At 43.0% G+C, this 21,960-nt stretch overlaps 1 protein-coding gene across 1 annotated transcript in view; it reads left to right on the plus strand.

The window, feature by feature from the left end:
* LOC115154546 (transmembrane protein FAM155B) overlaps positions 1-21,960 on the plus strand; it is a 59,171-nt gene that overhangs the window by 29,100 nt on the left and 8,111 nt on the right. The window contains exon 2 of the mRNA XM_029700855.1: positions 20,765-20,936. Within this exon, the coding sequence (XP_029556715.1) occupies positions 20,765-20,936 (172 nt within the window). The remainder of the gene's footprint in view (positions 1-20,764; positions 20,937-21,960) is intronic.

Here is a 21,960-nt window from a genome sequence, read left to right on the forward strand (position 1 = left end):
CCTCTGGTCTGATGAAACAAAAATAGAACTGTTTGGCCATAATGACCATCGTTATGTTTGGAGGAAAAGGGTGGAGTCTTGCAAGCCAAAGAACACTACCCCAACCATGAAGCACGTTGGTGGCAGCATCATGTTGTGGGGGTGCTTTGCTGCAGGAGGGACTGGTGCACTTCACAAAATAGATGGCATCATGAGGCAGGAAAATGATGTGGATATATTGAAGCAACATCTCAAGACATCAGTCAGGAAGTTAAAGCTTGGTCGCAAATGGGTCTTCCAAATGGACAATGACCCCAAGCATACTTCCAAAGTTGTGGCAAAATGGCTTAAGGACATAGTCAAGGTATTGGAGTGGCCATCACAAAGCCCTGACCTCAATCCTATAGAACATTTGTGGGCTGAACTAAAAAAGTGTGTGCGAGCAAGGAGGCCTACAAACCTGACTCAGTTACACCAGCTCTGTCAGGAGGAATGGGCCACAATTCACTTAAATTACTGTGGGAAGCTTGTGGAATGCTAACCGAAACGTTTGACCCAAGTTAAACAATTTAAAGGCAATGCTACCATATACTAATTGAGTGTATGCAAACTTCTGACCCACTGGGAATGTGATGAAAGAAATAAAAGCTGAAATAAATCATTTTCTCTACTATTATGCTGACATTTCACATTCTTAAAATAAAGTGGTGATCCTAACTGACCTAAGAGAGGGAATTTTTAATAGGATTAAATCTCAGGAATTGTGAAAAACTTCGAAATGTATTTGGCTAAGGTGTATGTAAACTTCCAACTTCAACTGTAGCCTCGTTACTGTTATTTTATTGTTGCTCTTTAATTTTTGTTCATATATTTTCTCATTCTTTTCATTTTTATTTATTTATTGTTTCCTTCAGTTTTTTTAATAAATACTTTCTTAACACTTATTTTTTCTTAAAACTGCTTTGTTGGTTAAGGGCTTGTAAGTAAGCATTTCACTGTTGTATTCGGCACGTTTGACAAATAAAATTTGAATTGATTTGAAAATTTGATTTGAGGTAGTATAGTCATAGAGGGGGGAAAATGTATCACCTAATGTTATAATGTTCAAGATCATCTCAACGCTGCACAACATGATCTTGTGATCATTTAAAAATCAGAAAAGTTGACCCATCAGAAGGTCCTGATTTTTCTGGCTCATGCCAGTTATTCTCTTTCCAACAATAAGGTGTTCCCTTGGTCCAAGTCTCCAGTGAGACTTGGTCTCTTTGATTAAGTAGATGTGAAATGTTTAAGACAGCTGTATATTGGCCCATTTCCACCCCATGTATACACAGATAATTGCTTTACCTCACTATTACTCAGAAGGAACCCTGCAGTTGCAGAAGAGCTGCAAGGTAGGCCATTGTCACCTCACCCCTTTAGCTATGAGAATAGATTTGAGAGAGAGCAAGAGAGAGAGAGAGAGCGAGCGATAGAGCTCTTGTAGCAGGACCTTCTATCCCCTTCAGTGATAAGAACTTATATGGGAGAGAGAGAGAGCTCTTATAGTCTTCAATAATATATTACTATATCATATAGTATAGCCTTTTGTCCCAAAGGGGACCATATGGGGTAGCTAAGTAGATTCTAGATTGACAATAGGTCATAAATACTGAAAAACAGATCTACTAAAGCTACTGCTGGACAATACTGCGCTTGTCGATGTCTCAACTGTATTGGACTGAAACTGGACTGTGTTTTGTACCAACTGAGTGTGATCTGAGGTCACATTCGTAGCTGATACTTACTCCAAATGTTTATCTTGGAACAATTGATTTTACTTATCTGTGGTGCAGATAAGTAACCTCCCCTTTGCAACAAGCTATACCTATTGATTAAACAGCAAGCTAGGTGCACCACAGACAAGTGATATGCTTTTTTTCTCATAGCTAAAAGGATAGGAAAAATGCAATTGTAGAAGATTAAATAGGCAATACTATAATAAGCTGTATGTACAGTACATTGAATACAACACACTCACAATACCTGGAATTTCTAAACTTGTTTTGGCAACCTTTGAGGCTTATACTCTTAACTCACTCTCTGCTCACTCTCTGCTGTGCATAATGACAGGTTTTACTGTGTAGTGGCAGGAGTGAAAATCCCATCTGCTCTGAGAGACGTTAAGGCTGTCTGACCGCCTGCTGACTGTATTTATTTGAATTTATTAAGGATCCCCATTAGCTGCTGCCTTGGCAGCAGCTAGTCTTCCTGGGGTCCAAACACATTAAGGCAGTTATATACAATTTAAAATATTACATGACATTACATTTCATAACACTTTTCACAACACATTGTGTGTACCCTCAGGCCAATACTCTACTATCACATATTTACAATACAAAATCAATTGTATGTGTGTGTAGAGTGTGTGACTTACCATGTGTCTGTGCCTGTGTGTGTCTCTTCCCCAGTCAGTCCCCACTGTTCCATAGGTGTATTTTTATCTGATTTTTTTTATCTGATTCTACTGCTTGCATCAGTTACCTGATGTGGAATAGAGTTCCATGTAGCCATGGATCTATGTAGTACTGTGCGCCTCCCATAGTCTGTTCTTGACTTGGGGATTGTGAAGAGACCTTTGGTGGCATGTCTTGTGGGGTATGCATGGGTGTCCGAGCTGTGTGCTAGTAGTTTAAACAGACAGCTCGGTGCATTCAGCATGTCAACAGTTCTCACAAATTGTTTTTGTGATGAACTCAATCTCTCCTTAACTTTAAGCAATGATAGATTTACATGCATATTACTAATGTTAGCTCTCCGTGTATATTTAAGGGCCAGCAGTGCTGCCCTGTTCTGAGCCAATTGTAATTTTCCTTTTAGGCTGCGTTTACACAGGCAGCCCAATTCTTATCTTTTTTTCAACATTGGTCTTTTGACCAATCAGATCAGCTCTGAAAAAGATCTGATGTGATTTGTCAAAAGACCAATTAGTGGTAAAAACATCAGAATTGGTCTGTCTGTGTAAACGCACCCTAAAAGGTTTGTGATTAGATACCTGCTTAACACCATACTTAACGAGGTGATTAAAACGGTGCAGACATACACTATATATACAAAAGTATGTGGACGCCCTTTCAAATGAGTGGATTTAGCTATTTCAGCCACACAAGTTGCTGACAGGTGTATAAAATCAAGCAGACAGCCATGCAATCTCCATAGACAAAAATTGGCATTAAAATTACCTTACTGAATAGCTTAGTGACTTTCAATGTGCACCGTCATAGGATGCCATCTTTCCAACAAGTCAGTTCGTAACATTTCTGCCCTGCTAGAGCTGCTCCGGTCAACTGTAAGTGCTGTTATTGTAAAGTGGAAACGTCTAGGAGCAACAACGGCTCAGCCGCGAAGTGGTAGGCCACACAAGCTCACAGAACGGTACCGCCAAGTGCTGAAGCGCGTAGCAAATAAAAATTGGCTGTCTTCGGTTACAACACTCACTACAGAGTTCCAAACTGCCTCTGGAAGCAGCCATGGAAACCATGGCTCGAGGGCCACATTGGGATTTTGAAATTCAATGGAGGGACGCATTTTTTGGGGGACCAATTGTTTGTTAAAATTTTCCAGAGCTTCCAGAGTGGCGCAGCGGTCTAAGGCACTGCATCGCAGTGCTTGAGGCATCACTACAGACCCGGGTTTGATCCCAGGCTATGACCCATGAGGAGGTGCACAATTAACCCAGCGTCGTCCGGGTTAGGAGAGGGTTTGACAGGCCGAGATTTCCTTGTCCCACTGCGCTCTAGTGACTCCTGTGGCGGGCCGGGCGCATGCACGCTGACACGGTCGCCAGGTGTACGGTTTTTAATCCGACACATTGGTGTGGCTGGCTCCCGGGTTAAGGGGGCATTGTGTCAAGAAGCAGTGCGGCTTGGCTGAGTCGTGTTTCGTAGGACGACCTTCGCCTCTCCCAAGTCAGTACGGGAGTTGCAGCAATGGGACAAGACTGTAACTACCAATTGGATACCACGAAAATGGGTAAAAAAAAAGTACTTTTATTTATTTTTTTAAATAAATAATGTATGTCTCGGCCGGATTGAAGTGCCCAGCGGGCCGTACTTTGCCCCCCCCCCCCCCGTTCTAGACAATTCTGTGCTTCCAACTTTGTGGCAACAGTTTGGGGAAGGCCCTTTCCTGTTTCAGCATGACAATGCCCCTGTGCACAAAGTGAGGTCCATACAGAAATGGTTTGTCTAGATCGGTGTGGAAGAACTTGACTGGCCTGCGCAGAGCCCTGACCTCAACCCCATCGGACACCTTTGGGATGAATTGGAACGCAGACTGTGAGCCAGGCCTAATTGCCCAACATCAGTGCCTGACCTCACTAATGCTCTTGTGGCTGAATGGAAGCAAATCCCCTCAGCTATCTTCCAACATCTAGTGGAAAGCCTTCCATGAAGAGTGGAGGCTGTTATAGCAGCAAAGGGGGGACCAACTTCTTATGCCCATGATTTTGGAATGAGATGTTCGACGAGGTGGTATCCACATACTTTTGGTCATGTGGTCATGTGGTGTACTTTGCTTTAATTGAATCTGCTCTGGATGCATTCCTCCAGCACCACTTTCAGTCCTGGCCGAATATCGGACCTGCAGCAAATATGACTCATTACATTCTACCTCCACCTTTACATACTAGAAGCTATCTGTATACACAAGACCACCATGACACATTCTTAATGGGCTAACATTAAACACTATGTACATGTACAGGAAGCACACTATGACAGCATGAGAAGTACTGGATGACTGGTAAAAGGCTTATTTTCCCTGTGTCTCTTATGACTTTCTATTGAGCACTTGAAGCATCAGTGATCTCATGCAGTTGACTGTCTCCAGTATGTTAGAGTAGCCCTGTGCTGTACTGTGCTGTGTGTCTGTCTGCGGGGCTAGGCATGGAGCCAACTCATTGGGCCGTGTAAGGACAGCCAGCCAGGTTAGCAGGCCCACATTCAGAGCCAGGCTGACACTCCTTAGTCTGAGACCCACACAAAGCCAGGTTGTCAGGTTAGCTCACTCTGCTCTCCTTGAGTCTTTCACAGAGCACATTCAAAGCAGCTAAGCTAGCGTTTAGCACATCTAGGAGGCAGGCTATCACCTATATGTAGAACATAATTTAATGATTTGGACTTTGGGTTTGTTGATCATAATGTGCTCAATGTCTATTTGACCAACAATTCAATAAATCTGATGCTGTTGCTCGGAAAGCCATCTCAATTAATTACACTGCTCTATAACATTATTGATTGCTTTCTGACTGTTACAACTGCTCACATAAAACTCACTAATAATGGAGGTTGAAGAATGTTTCATTTAAGGTAATGTATTAAGATTGTAGAAGGAAAAAAATGGATTTGTGATTTTTCCCATTTCTAGGAATTATTTGTAATTATTGGATGGTAAACAGGAAATCATTTTTATTGTCCTGAGACCGAGCAAATCATTTTTGTCCACTCTTATGGACATTGGTTTTTGGTCTGTATCTTTGAGGCCATTCATGACACTGTGGTAATTCATTCCTGTTGTGCCTTTGAGAGGACATTCTGGGCTTTTCAATGATATCACGTGAGGCTGTGACCTGGATAACTTTCTCTTCCTGGTTTTTCACAATTAGCACATTTTATGGTATAAGAAAGGTTTGTGTGTGTAATTGTGTAATTATATTTTTTGTGAGTTTGATATTCAAATTGTTTACAGTAAGTAAATATCTCAAGAATAGTTTGGTGAGTTGTCAGATCAGTGTAATATTTGTTTCACATTAAATAAGAGCTTTTTTATAAATGTCCTCTGTAGTGGACATCAGGATGCACCAACTATGGTTTTAACCTACTGAACCCATTTATTGTAATGTTAAATGTTTCATATTTATTATCAACCAATTCCTTATGTCCACTACATAAAATAAACAATGTATAAAAATATGTGTTCACATTTTCTTTTCTTTGTAAAAAAAATTTTTTCCACCCCAAACACTAATGTGATGTGAAACAAATAAAAATAACTTTTTTGCTGGGTGTCAGGTGGATATGACAACTAACAGCCATGCTGAATGTGATTTATGGCAACGTGAAACAGGATTTCAGTGTAGCAGGGAGGACATCTGCTGGTGAAAAGAATACTACAGACAACTTTTGCTTAGACTTAAAGACTACTGCAGTATGTCTTACTACACAACAGTGTGCCCAAAGAAGTCAAATCAAAACACACATTTCATAGAACTTCCCATGTCACGCCGTGTGGTCTCTAACTGTGGAGAGGATAGCTGTGTGGAAGATAGACTCGGTTTTAACAGTGTGTTGTCGACTGACTAGGGATGCCCAGGGCTGACTTTTTAATAGGCCTCATAAAAGGAAGACAGACCCATGATGTCATGAGAAAATCCATGGAAAGGTCGTTAAAAAGCAGACATTTCCTTTGTCTTCTCTGCATCATTATACCCATATTGCTACAGTAGAGTAAAGAGCCCCCTATTAGCTAGAAAAGTAGACTCCATCCAACTGTGTGCAGCACTTAAAGTTGATTCTGTTGTGTTCTTGTTCTCTATGCAGTTTGCTTGGAGCCCACTGAAAAATGCCCTACAGTATGGTAGGTCAGCGCTATAGGTCTATGGCGGCATCAATCAAACTGGCAGTGATCTCAGTGGTGGACATAGGTGGCCTTTAAAGTTTACTGTATGTCTCAGTTCATCATTGTGAAGTCAACTTACCCTTGCTAGATTGAAGTTTTCCAGCTGCATCATCCAACATCTCCAAGTTCTAAAATGCTCCAGACGTTTATCCATGTTGAAAAGATAAACGTGTCTTGCGGTCGGGGAGACAGGCAGGTAAGAGGCTAAGGATAAGAAGAGGAAAAATATGTAATTTCAAATCAAATCAAATTGATGGTAGAGGTGGTTAGAATAAATATAGTGTTGGCAAAATAAGTCAAATCAAATTGTATTGGTCTCGTACACATATTTAGCAGGTGTTATCGCAGGTGGAGTGAAATGCTTGTGTTTCTAGCTCCAACAGTGCATTAATACCTAACAGTACAAAACAATACACACAAATCCAAAAACAATACAAAGAAAGAACTTAAGAAATAAGCTTAAGTACTTATAAAAACAAACTATGAACCACATTTGACAGGTTTCGATATCAAAATCGAATCTAAAATAATCAATACCGATTGGTTATTTTTATTCTGGGTAAAACAAATTGTACAGTTTAAAGGTAGAGTCAGCGAAATGACGTTGCATGAGCAGCACCACAGATATTGTGACGAGTAAGATGCAAGCCTTCGCTCTCACAAAGTCACATATTGTATCTGCGCATGTGCATGGGTTCGCTTCACGCTCTTGCAATGTGGTAGCCACGGAACCAAAACAGTGGAGAGTTTAGCCACGAGCTCCAACACTCTTAGTTGTTGCTGAAATTGACCCTCTATGCTGTTTACTTTTGCATTCACGTTAGGGGTACTCAACTACTATTTGAGAAGGTCCGGCCACACACATTTCCTAGGTGACAAATGTCCGGAGGGATACTGTCATTTATCAGCATAGTACATAGAGTTAGATAGAGGACTCATCCTTGTATCTGTGCCATTATATCGTTTTTGACAGCATGGGCAGTAGTCCATTTTCTTCTTCATGATTAGCTAATCCCTCCTGATGACCCGGTTGGACATGACTCAAACAAGGTCTGTAATGAGGTGCGTACTGGCGGCAGAGAAGTCAGGCACAGGAGAGCGAAAGCTGATTTACAACGGTGTCATTTAATAAAACATAAACCACCGTCAACAGAGAAATACATGAAATGGGTCAAACAAAACCCGGTAAGAACCAGCATACCGTGCACAAGCACTACAAGAAACAATGACGGACAAGGACATGGGGGGAACAGAGGGTAAATACACAACATGTAATTGATGGAATTGGAACCAGGTGTGATGGAAGACAAGACAAAGCCAATGGAAAATGACAAGTGGATCGGCGATGGCTAGATGGTCGGTGACGTCGAACGCCGCCCGAACAAGGAGAGGGACCAACTTCGGCGGAAGTCGTGACAGTACCCCCCCCCCCTTGACGCGCGGCTACAGCAGAGCGTCGACACTGGCCTCGGGGACGACCCGGAGGGCGAGGCACAGGGCGATCCAGATGAAGACGGTGGAACTCCTGCAGCATTAAAGGGTCCAACACGTCCTCGACCGGAACCCAGCACCTCTCCTCCGGACCATACCCCTCCCACTCCACGAGACACTGAAGGCCCCTCGCCCGACACCTCAAATCCAGTATGGAGGGAACGGAGTATGCCGGGGCCTCCCCGATGTCCAGAGGGGGCGGAGGTACCTCCTGCACCTCAGACTACTGTAGCGGGCCAGCCACCACTGGCCTGAGGAGAGACACATGGAACGAGGGGTTAATACGGTAATCGGGTGGAAGCTGTAACCTATAACAAACCTCGTTCACTCTCCTCAGGACTTTAAATGGCCCCACAAACCGCGGACCCAGCTTCCGGCAGGGCAGGCGGAGGGGCAGGTTTCGGGTCGAGAGCCAGGCCCGATCCCCTGGTGCGAACACCGGGGTCTCACTGCGGTGGCGATCTGCGTTCTCCTTTTGTCGCGTCACAGCCTGCTGAAGGTGAACACGGACAGCTTCCCATGTCTCCTCCGCGCGCCTGAACCAGTCGTTCACCGCAGGAACCTCGGTCTGACTCTGACCGGCCGATCCTGGCAATAGGACCGCAGAAACCTACCCACATCCTGGTTCACTCTCTCCACCTGCCCATTACTCTCGGGGTGAAACCCTGAAGGCTGATCGAGACCCCCAGACGTTCCATGAACGCCTTCCAGACCCTAGACATGAACTGGGGACCTCGATCAGACACTATAACCTCAGGCACTCCGTAGTGCCGGAAGACGTGTGTAAACAAGGCCTCCGCAGTCTGTAGGGCCGTAGGGAGACCAGGCAGAGGGAGGAGACACCAGGACTTAGAGAAACAATCCACAACGACCAGGATTGCGGTGTTACCCTGTGAGGGCGGAAGATCAGTCAGAAAATCCACCCACAGGTGCGACCAAGGCCGCTGTGGAACGGGTAAGGGGTGTAGCTTACCTCTGGGCAGGTGCCTAGGAGCCTTACACTGGGCGCACACCGAGCAGGAGGAAACATAAACCCTCACATCCTTAGCCAAGGTAGGCCACCAGTACCTCCCGCTCAAGCAGCGCACTGTCCGACCGAGCCCAGGATGACCAGAGGAGGGTGACGTGTAGGCCCAATAGATCAACCGGTCACGAACAACAGACGGGACGTACAGACGAATGGAATGGCATCAAACATCTGGAAATGTTGTGTTTGATGTATTTGTTACCATTGATGTATTTGTTACCATTCCACTAATTCCACTACAGTCATTACCACGATCCCTTTCTCCCCAATTAAGGTGCCATCAACCTCCTGTGGTTGACTACAATAAAATGGTGGAAGCACTCAAGGGCGGACAAACTCTATCATTCTTTATGGCGTAGTAACAAATCCCCACCTCGCGACCAATGTTTCCTCTACTTTTCTTCAGCACTGACAAAATGTCAGGTCTGCTGAGTGCAAACTTGAACATTGTGAAAATTCTGTGCAACTATGAGCATTTACTGTGAACACTGAGGCTGTACCCGCTTTAAGTTACAGTTTTAACAGTGGCCAAGTAGGCTGCTGTGGCTATTTGATCATAATGTAGGCCTACCAGGGTGGCCTACCATGAAAAACAATGGAGCAAATGCATTCCATAACATTTTAACATGGGAATAGCTGTTCTGTCAGTAGCTGCAAATGTGTGGTGTTCAATGTAGGCCTGCATTCCATAAGACTTTTGGGGAAAAAAACATGCAGGGCTTGACATTAACCTCTTTATCCACTTGTCCTTCAGACAAGGAGGTGACTGAAAATGTTGTTTGATGCAAGAAACCACTTTACAAAATCAAATTAATGTATTTTTTATGTAATATATTTTTTCGTCATATCCAATTGGTAGTTACAGTCTTGTCCCATCAGTGCAACTAAGGTACAGACTCGGGAGAGGCGAAAGTCAAGAGCCGTGCGTTCTCCAAAACACAACCCTGCCAAGTGGCACTGCTTCTTGACACAAAGCCCACTTAACCTGGAAGCCAGCCGCATCAATGTGTCAGAGGAAACACCATACACCTGGCAACCGTGTCAGCATACATGCGCCCGGCCCGCCACAGGAGTCGCTAGAGCGCGATGGGACAAGGACATCCCGGCCGACCAAACCCTCCCCTAACCCGGATAACGTTGGGCCAATTGTGCATTGCCTCATGGGTCTCCTGGTCACGGCCGGCTGCGATACAGCCCGGTATCAAACCAGGATCTGTAGTAATGCAGCTAGCACTGCAATGCAGTGCCTTAGACCGCTGCGCCACTCGGGAGGCTCACAAAATAAAATTCATTTAGAGCGAAACAGACAAATGATGCTACCCTTTGCCTATTGGCTACTTAGCTTATTCAAGATTGCCTCAAAATACAACACTGCCCCTTTAAGACATTAAAAAAGCTCTTTACCTTACTCGCTTTTCAAAAATGGCAAGAAATGCACACATTTTGTGCTCTTGTAGGAAGCAATCACTACCCCATTGTTGACTAGAAGTTAGCAATAACTGGGCTAATAATTCACTAAATTGCAAAGAATATTAACAAATGTGTGCACAGGTGGCTACATGCAGCTCTCGCTTTGATATCAAAACAAGTGCATCTACTCACGACCGCTCATGCTATAAACATAGTCCAGTTCAAAGTGAATGGCACAGATCCATATATGGCAATAGCTATTTGCATATAGGCCTACTGCAGCTCTGATTGGTTATGGGCACTCTCTCAAAGAACACTTACAGAACACTTGGGTGCGTTCAGTTCGATTAAACGTTTGTACGTTGAGTGACTGTTTATTTCCCCAAAACATTCTTCAACGTTCTTGAACAGACTTTGAGGTATGTTTGCTCTGTTTGGTGGATGTGGCAGGGAGTGGCTTAAGCAATGAGTAATGTATTTAAAGGGCAGAGGTGCATGTGGAATCCTTATATATGCACAACCCAACCTCTCCCTGTTTTCCAACTGGCTATTCAGAACAGCACCGTTTCTGTTTAATTGAACATTGCGCATCATTTTTTTGTACTGAACGCAGCCCTGGCAGAGCTAGGTAGAAATACATGGGCCATGTTCTGTACCAAAAGTTTTGGAACGTTGAAGATAGAAATGCTATGAATAGAGTCGAGGTGATTCTTTATTCTACATAGCATATTTCTATCTGAACATAACAAAACGTTGTGTCCTGCTGAACACACCCCTGGTGCCACTCTCGGGCTAAACCACAATGAGCAGGGGTGCAACTGGTAACTTATTTTACCCAACACAGAGGCTATACAATGTCTAAACCAGACATAGCACAATTTTCACAGGACTTTCTCAAACTGTTATATACACTTTCTATACAATAGATCTCAATAAACTAATAATAAATATGGTATGAAAGTGACTTGTCGTTTTCCAGGAAGTTGCCTTGTAGTTTTTACACTGATATAATTGTAAATATCTAAAATGACCATGTTTTCACAAATTTTGTGAAATAATTGTCACGCCCAAAATTAGGGCAGAGACGGAAGAGGAAGCGAAAAATCCCACTCCCTCATTTTTTCTGGTTCATATACAGTCAATGAACTAAGCAGACCAGACCCACAGAGAGGGGGAAAAAGTATTTGATTTTTCGCTTCCTCTTCCGTCTCTGCCCTAATTTTGGGCGTGACAATTATTTCACAAAATTTGCTGATTTTGTACGTTTGCCAACTGAAAAAGAAATGATCAGTCTATAATTTTAATGGTAGGTTTATTTGAACAGTGAGAGACAGAATAACAACAACAAAAAAATCCAGAAAAACATGTCAAAAATTTTATGAAATGATTTGCATTTTAATGAGGGAAATAAGTATTTGACCCCTCTGCAAAAGTGGCAAAACCCTTGGTGGCAAAACCCTTGTTGGCAATCACAGAGGTCAGATGTTTCTTGTAGTTGGCCACCAGGTTTGCACACATCTCAGGAGGGATTTTGTCCCACTCCTCTTTGCAGATCTTCTCCAAGTCAAAAAGGTTTCGAGGCTGACGTTTGGCAACTCGAACCTTCAGCTCCCTCCACAGATTTTCTATGGCATTAAGGTCTGGAGACTGGCTAGGCCACTCCAGGACCTTAATGTGCTTCTTCTTGAGCCACTCCTTTGTTGCCTTGGCCGTGTGTTTTGGGTCATTGTCATGCTGGAATACACATTTTCAATGCCCTGGCTGAGGGAAGGAGGTTCTCACCCAAGATTTGACGGTACATGGCCCCGTCCATCGTCCCTTTGATGCGGTGAAGTTGTCCTGTCCCCTTAGCAGAAAAACACCCCCAAAGCATAATGTTTCCACCTCCATGTTTGACGGTGGGGATGGTGTTCTTGGGGTCATAGGCAGCATTCCTCCTCCTCCAAACACGGCGAGTTGAGTTGATGCCAAAGAGCTCCATTTTGGTCTCATCTGACCACAACACTTTCACCCAGTTGTCCTCTGAATCATTCAGATGTTCATTGGCAAACTTCAGACGGGCATGTATATGTGCTTTCTTGAGCAGGGGGACCGCTGCAGGATTTCAGTATTTCACGGCGTAGTGTGTTACCAATTGTTTTCTTGGTGACTATGGTCCCAGCTGCCTTGAGATCATTGACAAGATCCTCCCGTGTAGTTCTGGGCTGATTCCTCACCGTTCTCATGATCATTGCAACTCCACGAGGTGAGATCTTGCATGGAGCCCCAGGCCGAGGGAGATTGACAGTTCTTTTGTGGTTCTTCCATTTGCGAATAATCGCACCAACTGTTGTCACCTTCTCACCAAGCTGCTTGGCGATGGTCTTGTAGTCCATTCCAGCCTTGTGTAGGTCTACAATCTTGTCCCTGACATCCTTGGAGAGCTTTTTGGTCTTGGCCATGGTGGAGAGTTTGGAATCTGATTGATTGCTTCTGTGGACAGATGTCTTTTAAACAGGTAACAAACTGAGATTAGGAGCACTCCCTTTAAGAGTGTGCTCCTAATCTCAGCTCATTACCTGTATAAAAGACACCTGGGAGCCAGAAATCCATCTGATTGAGAGGGGTACAAATACTTATTTCCCAATCAATTTATAACATTTTTGACATGCGTTTTTCTTGTTATTCTGTCTCTCACTGTTCAAATAAACCTACCATTAAAATTATAGACTGATCATTTCTTTGTCAGTGGGCAAACGTACAAAATCAGCAGGGGATCAAATACTTTTTTCCTCACTGTACAGTAGCTGCTATCGCATTGGTGTCTATGGGAGAGCCGCCCTCTTAAGCAGAACGGAACACCCTATGAATGTCCCGCCTGGTTCAAGTCCTTTACAGTTTTTGAATGGGCTTCAAGCTTATATCATTAAATTCATGATAGTGGGGTCATTTAAGATATATGTAAAATTATATTTGTATTTGTGGATTAATTATCTTTACCCAATGCCTTCTATGTATGTTTTCGATTACGAAAAAGACAGTAACACAATCAAAACTAAATGAAACAACAAATAACATTTTACATATTTCTTAAATGACCACATTTTCATGAATTTGAAGCCTAAAAGCAGAACGGGACTTGAACCAGGAAGTAGGCGGGACTTTCATAGCGTACTCTGACAATTTTTGTTCAATGGTAAACGGCCTGAGTGGGACATCTTCATTTTTCCATCATCTTTGTCTTGGGGACAGGACAAAATGACAGAACCCCTGGGGAAAAGGAGTGTGAGTGTCTCATGCATCCGATGGTGTACAAGCACACGTGCGCGGGCGCGTCTGGTATCGTGTGTGAACAAGCGGACCCCGGAGAGGTGGCAACAAACACATGACGAAGTAAGCACTCAAAATAAGTGCACCGACGGCGTATTTCCACAAAGCCCAGTATTTTAACCAAAAGGCTCAGACTTTTCTGTTTCCATCTCCGCAGGCCAGCACCGTGTCTCACTGGGCCATGCTCGTAGCGGACCTGCTCTGACTTAGGGCCAAGCCCAGGCAACTGATACTTTTCAGCGTGTATTTACATAACAGTGGCTAACTGTGAACATGAGTTAACACCTTCTTCTTCTATGGTATATTGGCGATCGCACAATTTAATGTGCATCCCGCCACCTACTGTGCGGGATGGAAACAAAGTTGCCAAAAACGGTAACAAACTACCATAAAACTACCAAACTACAAAAAGAAAAAATGCAACAATTTTTCTGTTAAAAAAGAAAACTAATCTGATCCCTACACAGGCTCAAGGGGAACCTGGAAGGGCGGGTCTTGCAGCACCAGTACCCCTTGCAGGTCTTTAGATGTAAAATCCTTAAGTCCCAAAAACTTTTCTCCCGCAGTCACACTAATCTCCAGTTTCTTAGACTTCGTTGAGACTTGTGCCGTACGGTTTATAACTGTGGCAATGAACGCCACAAAATCCACCAAGGTATCTTTTGACTGGCAGCAAATATTTACTACAGGCTGTGGTGCATTGACTACCATATCTTCACTAGCATCACTTGTTTTCTCAATTATTTTAATAGCCGCCGCATAGGAGATTCGATTGACCGCTCTAACTTTTGCCACCTCAATCTTCTTCACCCTTACAGGGAACTCCAGGAACTCGTGATCATGATCCCCACCACAATTGCAACACTCACTGTCGTCCTTCTACACATTGTTGTTCCGTATACTCTGTCCATCTGCACACACTGGGAACATGGCCAAATCCTTTACAATTTTTACACTGGAATGGTTTGGGGACAAAAGCTCAAAATCTTACATAACCAAGCTTCACATGTGTAGGCATTTGCTCTTTATCAAAAAACAACAGGACCAACAGACTTTCTTCTTTTTCTCCATTCACCCAGCGGGTCAGACGTCGGCACCAACCACACCAGCATTCTCTTCAGGGATTCAACCTGAACATCCGATGTCACCCCGAGATGACTCCTTTGACGGGTGCTCTACTCCAAAGTTCAAAAGACAAAACTTCTGTTGTCTTTTGAGGCTCAGTGCAATCTTGCTCTGTTCTTCAGCAATACAATTAATCTAAAGAAGACCTCTCCTGGTCACTCTGACAGACTTTTCCCAGCACATACTTAAAAAAAAAAAATATATATATATTTTTTTACATTTAACCTTTATTTAACTAGGCAAGTCAGTTAAGAACAAATTCTTATTTACAATGATGGCCTACCCTGGCCAAACCCAGATGACGCTGGGCCAATTGTGCACTGCCCTATGGGACTTCCAATCACTGCCGGATGTGATACAGCCTGGATTCAAACCAGGGACTGTAGTGACACCTCTTGCACTGAGTGCCTTAGACCTTACTTCACCATTTAACACTTCAAACGGGTCTCCCACATATGCATCCTTACTCAACAAATGCATCCCAACAAGAAGTGATTCATTATCATTCATACACGTATCCTCCACTCCAATTTTAGATAAATGAAGGAAATAACTACAGTCACCTATAGTTGACTACCGATAACTGGTATTTCATAGCCACACTCACGTGTTTAAAATCAGTAACTAAATTGGGGAACTTCATAATTTACTATAGAGCAAGGGAGAGCAGGGTTTGCATTTGGCCGCAAGTGTTATGCGCGCACAGGCACGCCAGTCGCCATCTTTGATTGCTGTGTGCAGTGAAACTGAATTGTCCCCAATTCAACCGTGTACAAGTGAGTCTTAGTACAGATTGCAGACACTACACTGATGCAATGGCATCGCAAGAGGAGGATGAAGTAGCTTTGAATTTAATCCCAGATTAAGATTGAATGAATCAGTGTTCGCTGGAGGTTCATTGATTAAACCTAAAATCAATGTATCCCTACCATCACTGGTTCCTTTCTCTGCCAGCTACCATGCACTAGGCTTATTATACACTGAGTGTACAAAACGTTATGAACACCTTCCTAAAATTGAGTTGCACCCCCCCGGTACCCAACTGAGCAAGAGGACAAGTACATTAGAGTGTCTAGTTTGAGAAACCAACGCCTCACAAGTCCTCAACTGGCAGCTTAATGAAATAGTACCCGCAAAACACCAGTCTCAATGTCAACAGTGGAGAGGCGACTCCGGGATGCTGGCGTTCTAGGCAGAGTTGCAAAGAAAAAGCCTTATCTCAGACTGACCAATAAAAATAAAAGATTAAGAAGGGCAAAAGAACACAGACACTGGTCAGAGGAACTCTGCCTAGAAGGCCAAAAAACTTGACAGAGCTTGTAGAATTTTAAAAAGAGTAATGTGCAAATATTGTACATTCCAGGTGTGAAAAGTTCTTAGACTTAGCCAAAGGTGATTCTAACATGTAATGACTCAGGGGTTTGAATACTTATGTAAATAAGATATATTAGTGTTTTATTTTTCATACATTTTTTACAAACATTGGAATTTTTCTTCACATTGATTCTTCTTCAATTTTTCCAAAGCAATTTACAGTCATGTGTGCATACATTTTACTTACAGGTGGTCCCAAGGATCAAACCCACTACCCTGGCGTTGCAAGCAAAAATTGTGTAAGAATGTATTAGATATCTTGTGCAGTAGGCTACACCATTATTATTCTATTCACTGGTCTAATCGCCTCATCTCTCGCAAGTATTTAATTTTGTATTGCAGGATTAGTATTGTGTTGCAATAGGTTGTACATACAAAACAGCAACTAGCTCTTTTTTTTCTTACTCTGCTCAAGTGTCTTGTAAAACATGATGTTTGATAACATCTTATGTTACAGAGTCACCTTCTATGGTGTTAACTTATTTAATCAGATGGGTTCAGTTCTCTGAGCCCCCTTGTTCATGTGGATGTTGATGAGTTCCTTGATGGTCTTTGTCATTCTGGAAACACAATTCCAGCGTACCATCTGTCAGCAACATACTGCAGGTTAATGTGTATGGAAATGTAGTCAGGGAATTCCTCTCTCGTCTCTGTCTCTCCCAGGAGTGAATGGGGCTTGTAATTGAAAGATGAACCGAGAAAGCATGCAGAGGGAGACACAGAACATTGGACAAAGTTGTAATATACTGTAGTGTTTAATGTATTGTGTTGTAATTGTGCAAGAAAATAATTGAGTATCTGTACTTAGATTTGTGTCGCAGCAGACATCTTCATCCTTTACAATGTTTACTCTTGGGGGGGGCTGACTCGTCTTCAGAATTGCATTGTTTTATTTTACCAGGTAAGTTGACTGAGAACACATTCCCATTTACAGCAACGACCTGGGGAATAGTTACAGGGTAGAGGAGGGGGATGAATGAGCCAATTGGAAACTGTTGATGGTTAGGTGACCATGATGGTACGAGGGACAGAAATGTACCACGCGTACTCATACGATAAGTGCCGTGGGATCTTTAGTGACAACAGAGAGTCAGGACACCCGTTTTAACGTCCCATCCAGAAGACGGCACGCTACACAGGGCAATGTCTCCAATCACTGCCCTGGGGCGTTGGGATATTTGTTTTAGAGCAGAGGAAAGAGTGCCTCCTACTAGCCGTCCAACACCACTTCCAGCAGCATCTAGTCTCCCATCCAGGGACCGACCAGTACCTACCCTTATCCTGTTGTGAATAAAGCAAAGACAGGTTGTAGTGTGTAGTGATGGGAGGCTGACCACATGATCAATAGAATGGCTGTGAAAGCTCTGGCTCATCCTGCTGCCATGACAGCGGTAGCCCTTGGCTCCACAGCAGAGCGAGGTGAAGAAACTGCTGTGGTCCTCTGTCTACATCACTGCTGCCCTGTTTCCTGTGCCTCTGTCTGTGGAGGGCTGCTGCTGCTGCCTTGCTCATATTAACATCTATATTTATCTCTCTTACTTAATCAAACACAAGGCCTGCTGGAGAGCTTCCTGAGTAGGATGAAGATGTACCCTGGCTTTCCTTTAGCTACATTGTACTGTACTCACTGTAGTTCACTGGCCCTATACAGTGCTTGTCTTACAGTGATTTACAGTGTGCATTACCACAGGGGCTGACCCAGTAAATTTCACTATAGGGTTCCATGGCTACAGCCCTGAATAAAATCAAGTTTATTGGTTGCGTACAAATTTGCAGGTATTATAGCAGCTGCAGTGAAATGCTTGTGTTACTAGCTCCAACAGCGCAGTAGAGTGTCTTGTGTTACTAGCTCCAACAGTACAGTAGAATGTCTTGTGTTACTAGCTCCAACAGTACAGTAGAATGTCTTGTGTTACTAGCTCCAACAGTACAGTAGTGTCTTGTGTTACTAGCTCCAACAGTGCAGTAGAATGTCTTGCGTTACAAGCTCCAACAGTGCAGTAGAATGTCTTGTGTTCCTAGCTCCAACAGTGCAGTAGAATGTATTGTGTTACAAGCTCCAACAGTACAGTAGAATGTCTTGTGTTACTAGCTCCAACAGTGCAGTAGAATGTCTTGTGTTACCAGCTCCAACAGTGCAGTAGAATGTCTCACAAATACTCAATAATCAAAACAAGAAATCAAGAAATGACTGAACAAGTCCAAGTAACTATCCAGAGTAGATTGTATTAGTGAGCATGTGTCAGAAAGAACCCAGAATATAAATATGTGGTGTGTATAGACAGTATATCATTTGGAAAGAAAATGGTATGTACAGTAGTACAGTGCCTTGCAAAAGTATTCATCCCCCTTGGCGTTTTTCCTATTTTGTTGCATTACAACCTGTAATTTAAATGGATTTTATTTGGATTTCATGTAATCGACATACACAAAATAGTCCAAATTGGTGAAGTGAAATTAAAAATATAACATGTTTTTTTTTTTTAAAGGAAAAGTGGTGCGTGCATATGTATTCACCCCTTTGCTATGAAGCCCCTAAATAATATCTAGTGCAACCAATTACCTTCAGAAGTCACATAATTAGTTAAATAAAGTCCACCTGTGTGCAATCTAAGTGTCACATGATCTGTCACATGATCTCAGTATATATATACACCTGTTCTGAAAGGCCCCAGAGTCTGCAACACCACTAAGCAAGGGGCACCACCAAGCAACCGGCACCATGAAGACCAAGGAGCTCTCCAAACAGGTCAGGGACAAGTTGTGGAGAAGTACAGATCTGGGTTGGGTTATAAAAAAATATCAGAAACTTTGAACATCCCACGGAGCACCATTAAATCCATTATTAAAAAATGGAAAGAATATGGCACCACAACAAACCTGCCAAGAGAGCGCCGGCCACCAAAACTCACAGACCAGGCAAGGAGGGAATTAATCAGAGGCAACAAAGAGAACAAGGAGATTGGAGTATCTGTCCATAGGACCACTTTAAGCTATACACTCGACGGAGCTGGACTTTACGGAAGAGTAGCCAGACAAAAGCCATTGCTAAAAAACTAAATAAGCAAACACGTTTGATATTTGCCAAAAGGCATGTGGGAGACTCCCCAAACATATGGAAGAATGCACTCTGGTTCGATTAGACTAAAATGTAGCTTTTTGGCCATCAAGGAAAACACTATGTCTGGCCTCTCTCTCTCTCATCACCCCGAGAACAATATCCCCACAGTGAATCATGGTGGTGGCAGCATCATGCTGTGGGGATGTTTTTCATCTGCAGGGACTGGGAAACTGGTCAGAATTGAAGGAATGATGGATGGTGCTAAATACAGGGAAAGTCTTGAGGGAAACCTGTTTCAGTCTTCCAGAGATTTGAGACTGGAATGTAGGTTCACCTTCCAGCAGGACAATGGCCCTAAGCATACTGCTAAAGCAACACTCGAGTGGTTTAAGGGGAAACATTTAAATGTCTTGGAATGGCCTAGTCAAAGCCCATACCTCAATCCAATTGAGAATCTGTGGTATGACTCAAAGATTGCTGTACACCAGCGGAACCCATCCAACTTGAAGGAGCTGGAGCAGTTTGCCTTGAAGAATGGGCAAAAATCCCAGTGTCTAGATGTGCCAAGTTTATAGAGACATACCCCAAGAGACTTGCAGCTGTAATTGCTGCAAAAGGTGGCTCTACAAAGTATTGACTTTGAGGGGGTGAATAGTTATGCACGCTCAAGTTAAGTTTTTGTCTTATTTCTTGTTTGTTTCACAATAAAAAATATTTTGCATCTTTAAAGTGGTAGGCATTTTGTGTAAATCAAATGATACAAACCCCCCAAAATTCCATGTTAATTCCAGTTTTTAAGGCAACAAAATAGGAAAAATGCCAAGAGGGGTTAATACTTCCGCAAGCCACTGTAGGTATATTAGGGTGAGCTATCTCGAGAATAAAGTATATACATACGCACATACGGTGATTAAGCAACATTATATAAACAGAATATGAAGTTACCAGCATTCAATGACTCTATATACATGGGGCATTAGTATCAAGGCGCAGGGCAGAGTCCTGGGCAGGTAGCCAACTACTGTAGTGATGGCTGTTCAACAGTCTGATGGCCTGGAGATGGCCTTGACAAAGTGTATACTGGGTTGGCTTTGTTTTGGCAAAGTTTTCTATCGCTGTAGTCAGCCCAATTTGTATCATCTGTCCCCTTATAGAGGATTCACTATAGCTACCCATTGCCACCTCAGCAGAAAATAGATGTTTGTAGTAGCTGCTGCGCTAATACTGTAGAAATGATTTTAATGTCCATCAATTAGCCTCAATTACACTGCAATGACAAAAACCTGCTGTGTGTGAAAGCTGCCAGGCGCTGTGCTCTTCTCTTGCAGTCAGTCTACAAAGCCTGGTTATGCTCAGAATACTTCAACGCCACCCAGAGCCAGTGTCAACACAGGATTCCCTGCAAGCAATATTGTCTGGAGGTCCAGACCATGTGCCCCTTTGTGTTACCAGACAATGACGACTTGGTCTACGGAGGACTATCCAGTTTCATCTGTACAGGTACAGTATGATTGGTGCCTTGAGTGACATTTAGTCTTTTTTCTCTCAAGATCATGTATTTTCACAGAAACTGTGGGTCGATTCGACATCAGGAAAGACAGAAAATATTTTGGATATCTCAGATTGTTATATAACTAGCTCCTTGTTCTATTTGTGCCCGTAGTTGACAGTAGCTGCCATTACTGCAGCAACTGAAAATCTGTTGTCCGGATCCTTTTGAGGCTCACTGCAATCTTCCTCTGCTCTTCAGAAATGCAATGAATCAAAATAAGACCACTCCTGGTCACTGACAGACTCCACTTTTCCCAGCGCATAGTAACCATTTTTGACACCTCAAACAGGTCTCCCACATATGCATCCTTATTCAACAAACGCATCCCAACAAGAAGCGATTCATACACATATCCTCCACTACAATTTTAGAAAATGTACTTTTTGTTCCAGTTTTTGATTCTACTGTTGTCCATTCAGAACATTCGTCTACACCAATTTTGCTCACCAACTTTGCTTGATTCGAACTTATCATCCACTTCCGCCATCTTTCCCAAGCACATCCTACTATAGGCCTTTCTCTCGCATGAGGGGGGAGTCAAATTATGGAGGACTTTCTGGGACTACTGTTTCTGTTTTTTCGCTGCTGCGGTAATGGCAGCTGCTGTCAACTACGGGCACAGATAGAACAAGGAGCTGGTTCTAAAAAAAATGTTGCTACGGGTGCATCAAAACGATTTATCCGGTAAAAAATAAACGTTAGTCTTCTAAATTAAGCTAGAGCCGCAAAAGTCGCAAAAAACAGCATAGCTCATGCCTTTCAAGCAACTTTTTTCAAATCATCACTAGAGTCACATCATGCAGCCTTACAATGTATTAAAAATCTAAACATATAGCCCAATGTTTGTAGAACAACTAAAGTTACATGAATAACTCTAAAGCATATAGGAGTACTTGTGTCCCACCTGGCCAACATCCGGTGAAATTGCAGAGTGCGAAATTCAAACTACAGAATTATAAATATTTTACTTTC

Source organism: Salmo trutta, chromosome 19 (genome assembly GCF_901001165.1).
Source record: "Salmo trutta chromosome 19, fSalTru1.1, whole genome shotgun sequence".
NCBI lineage: Eukaryota > Metazoa > Chordata > Actinopteri > Salmoniformes > Salmonidae > Salmo > Salmo trutta.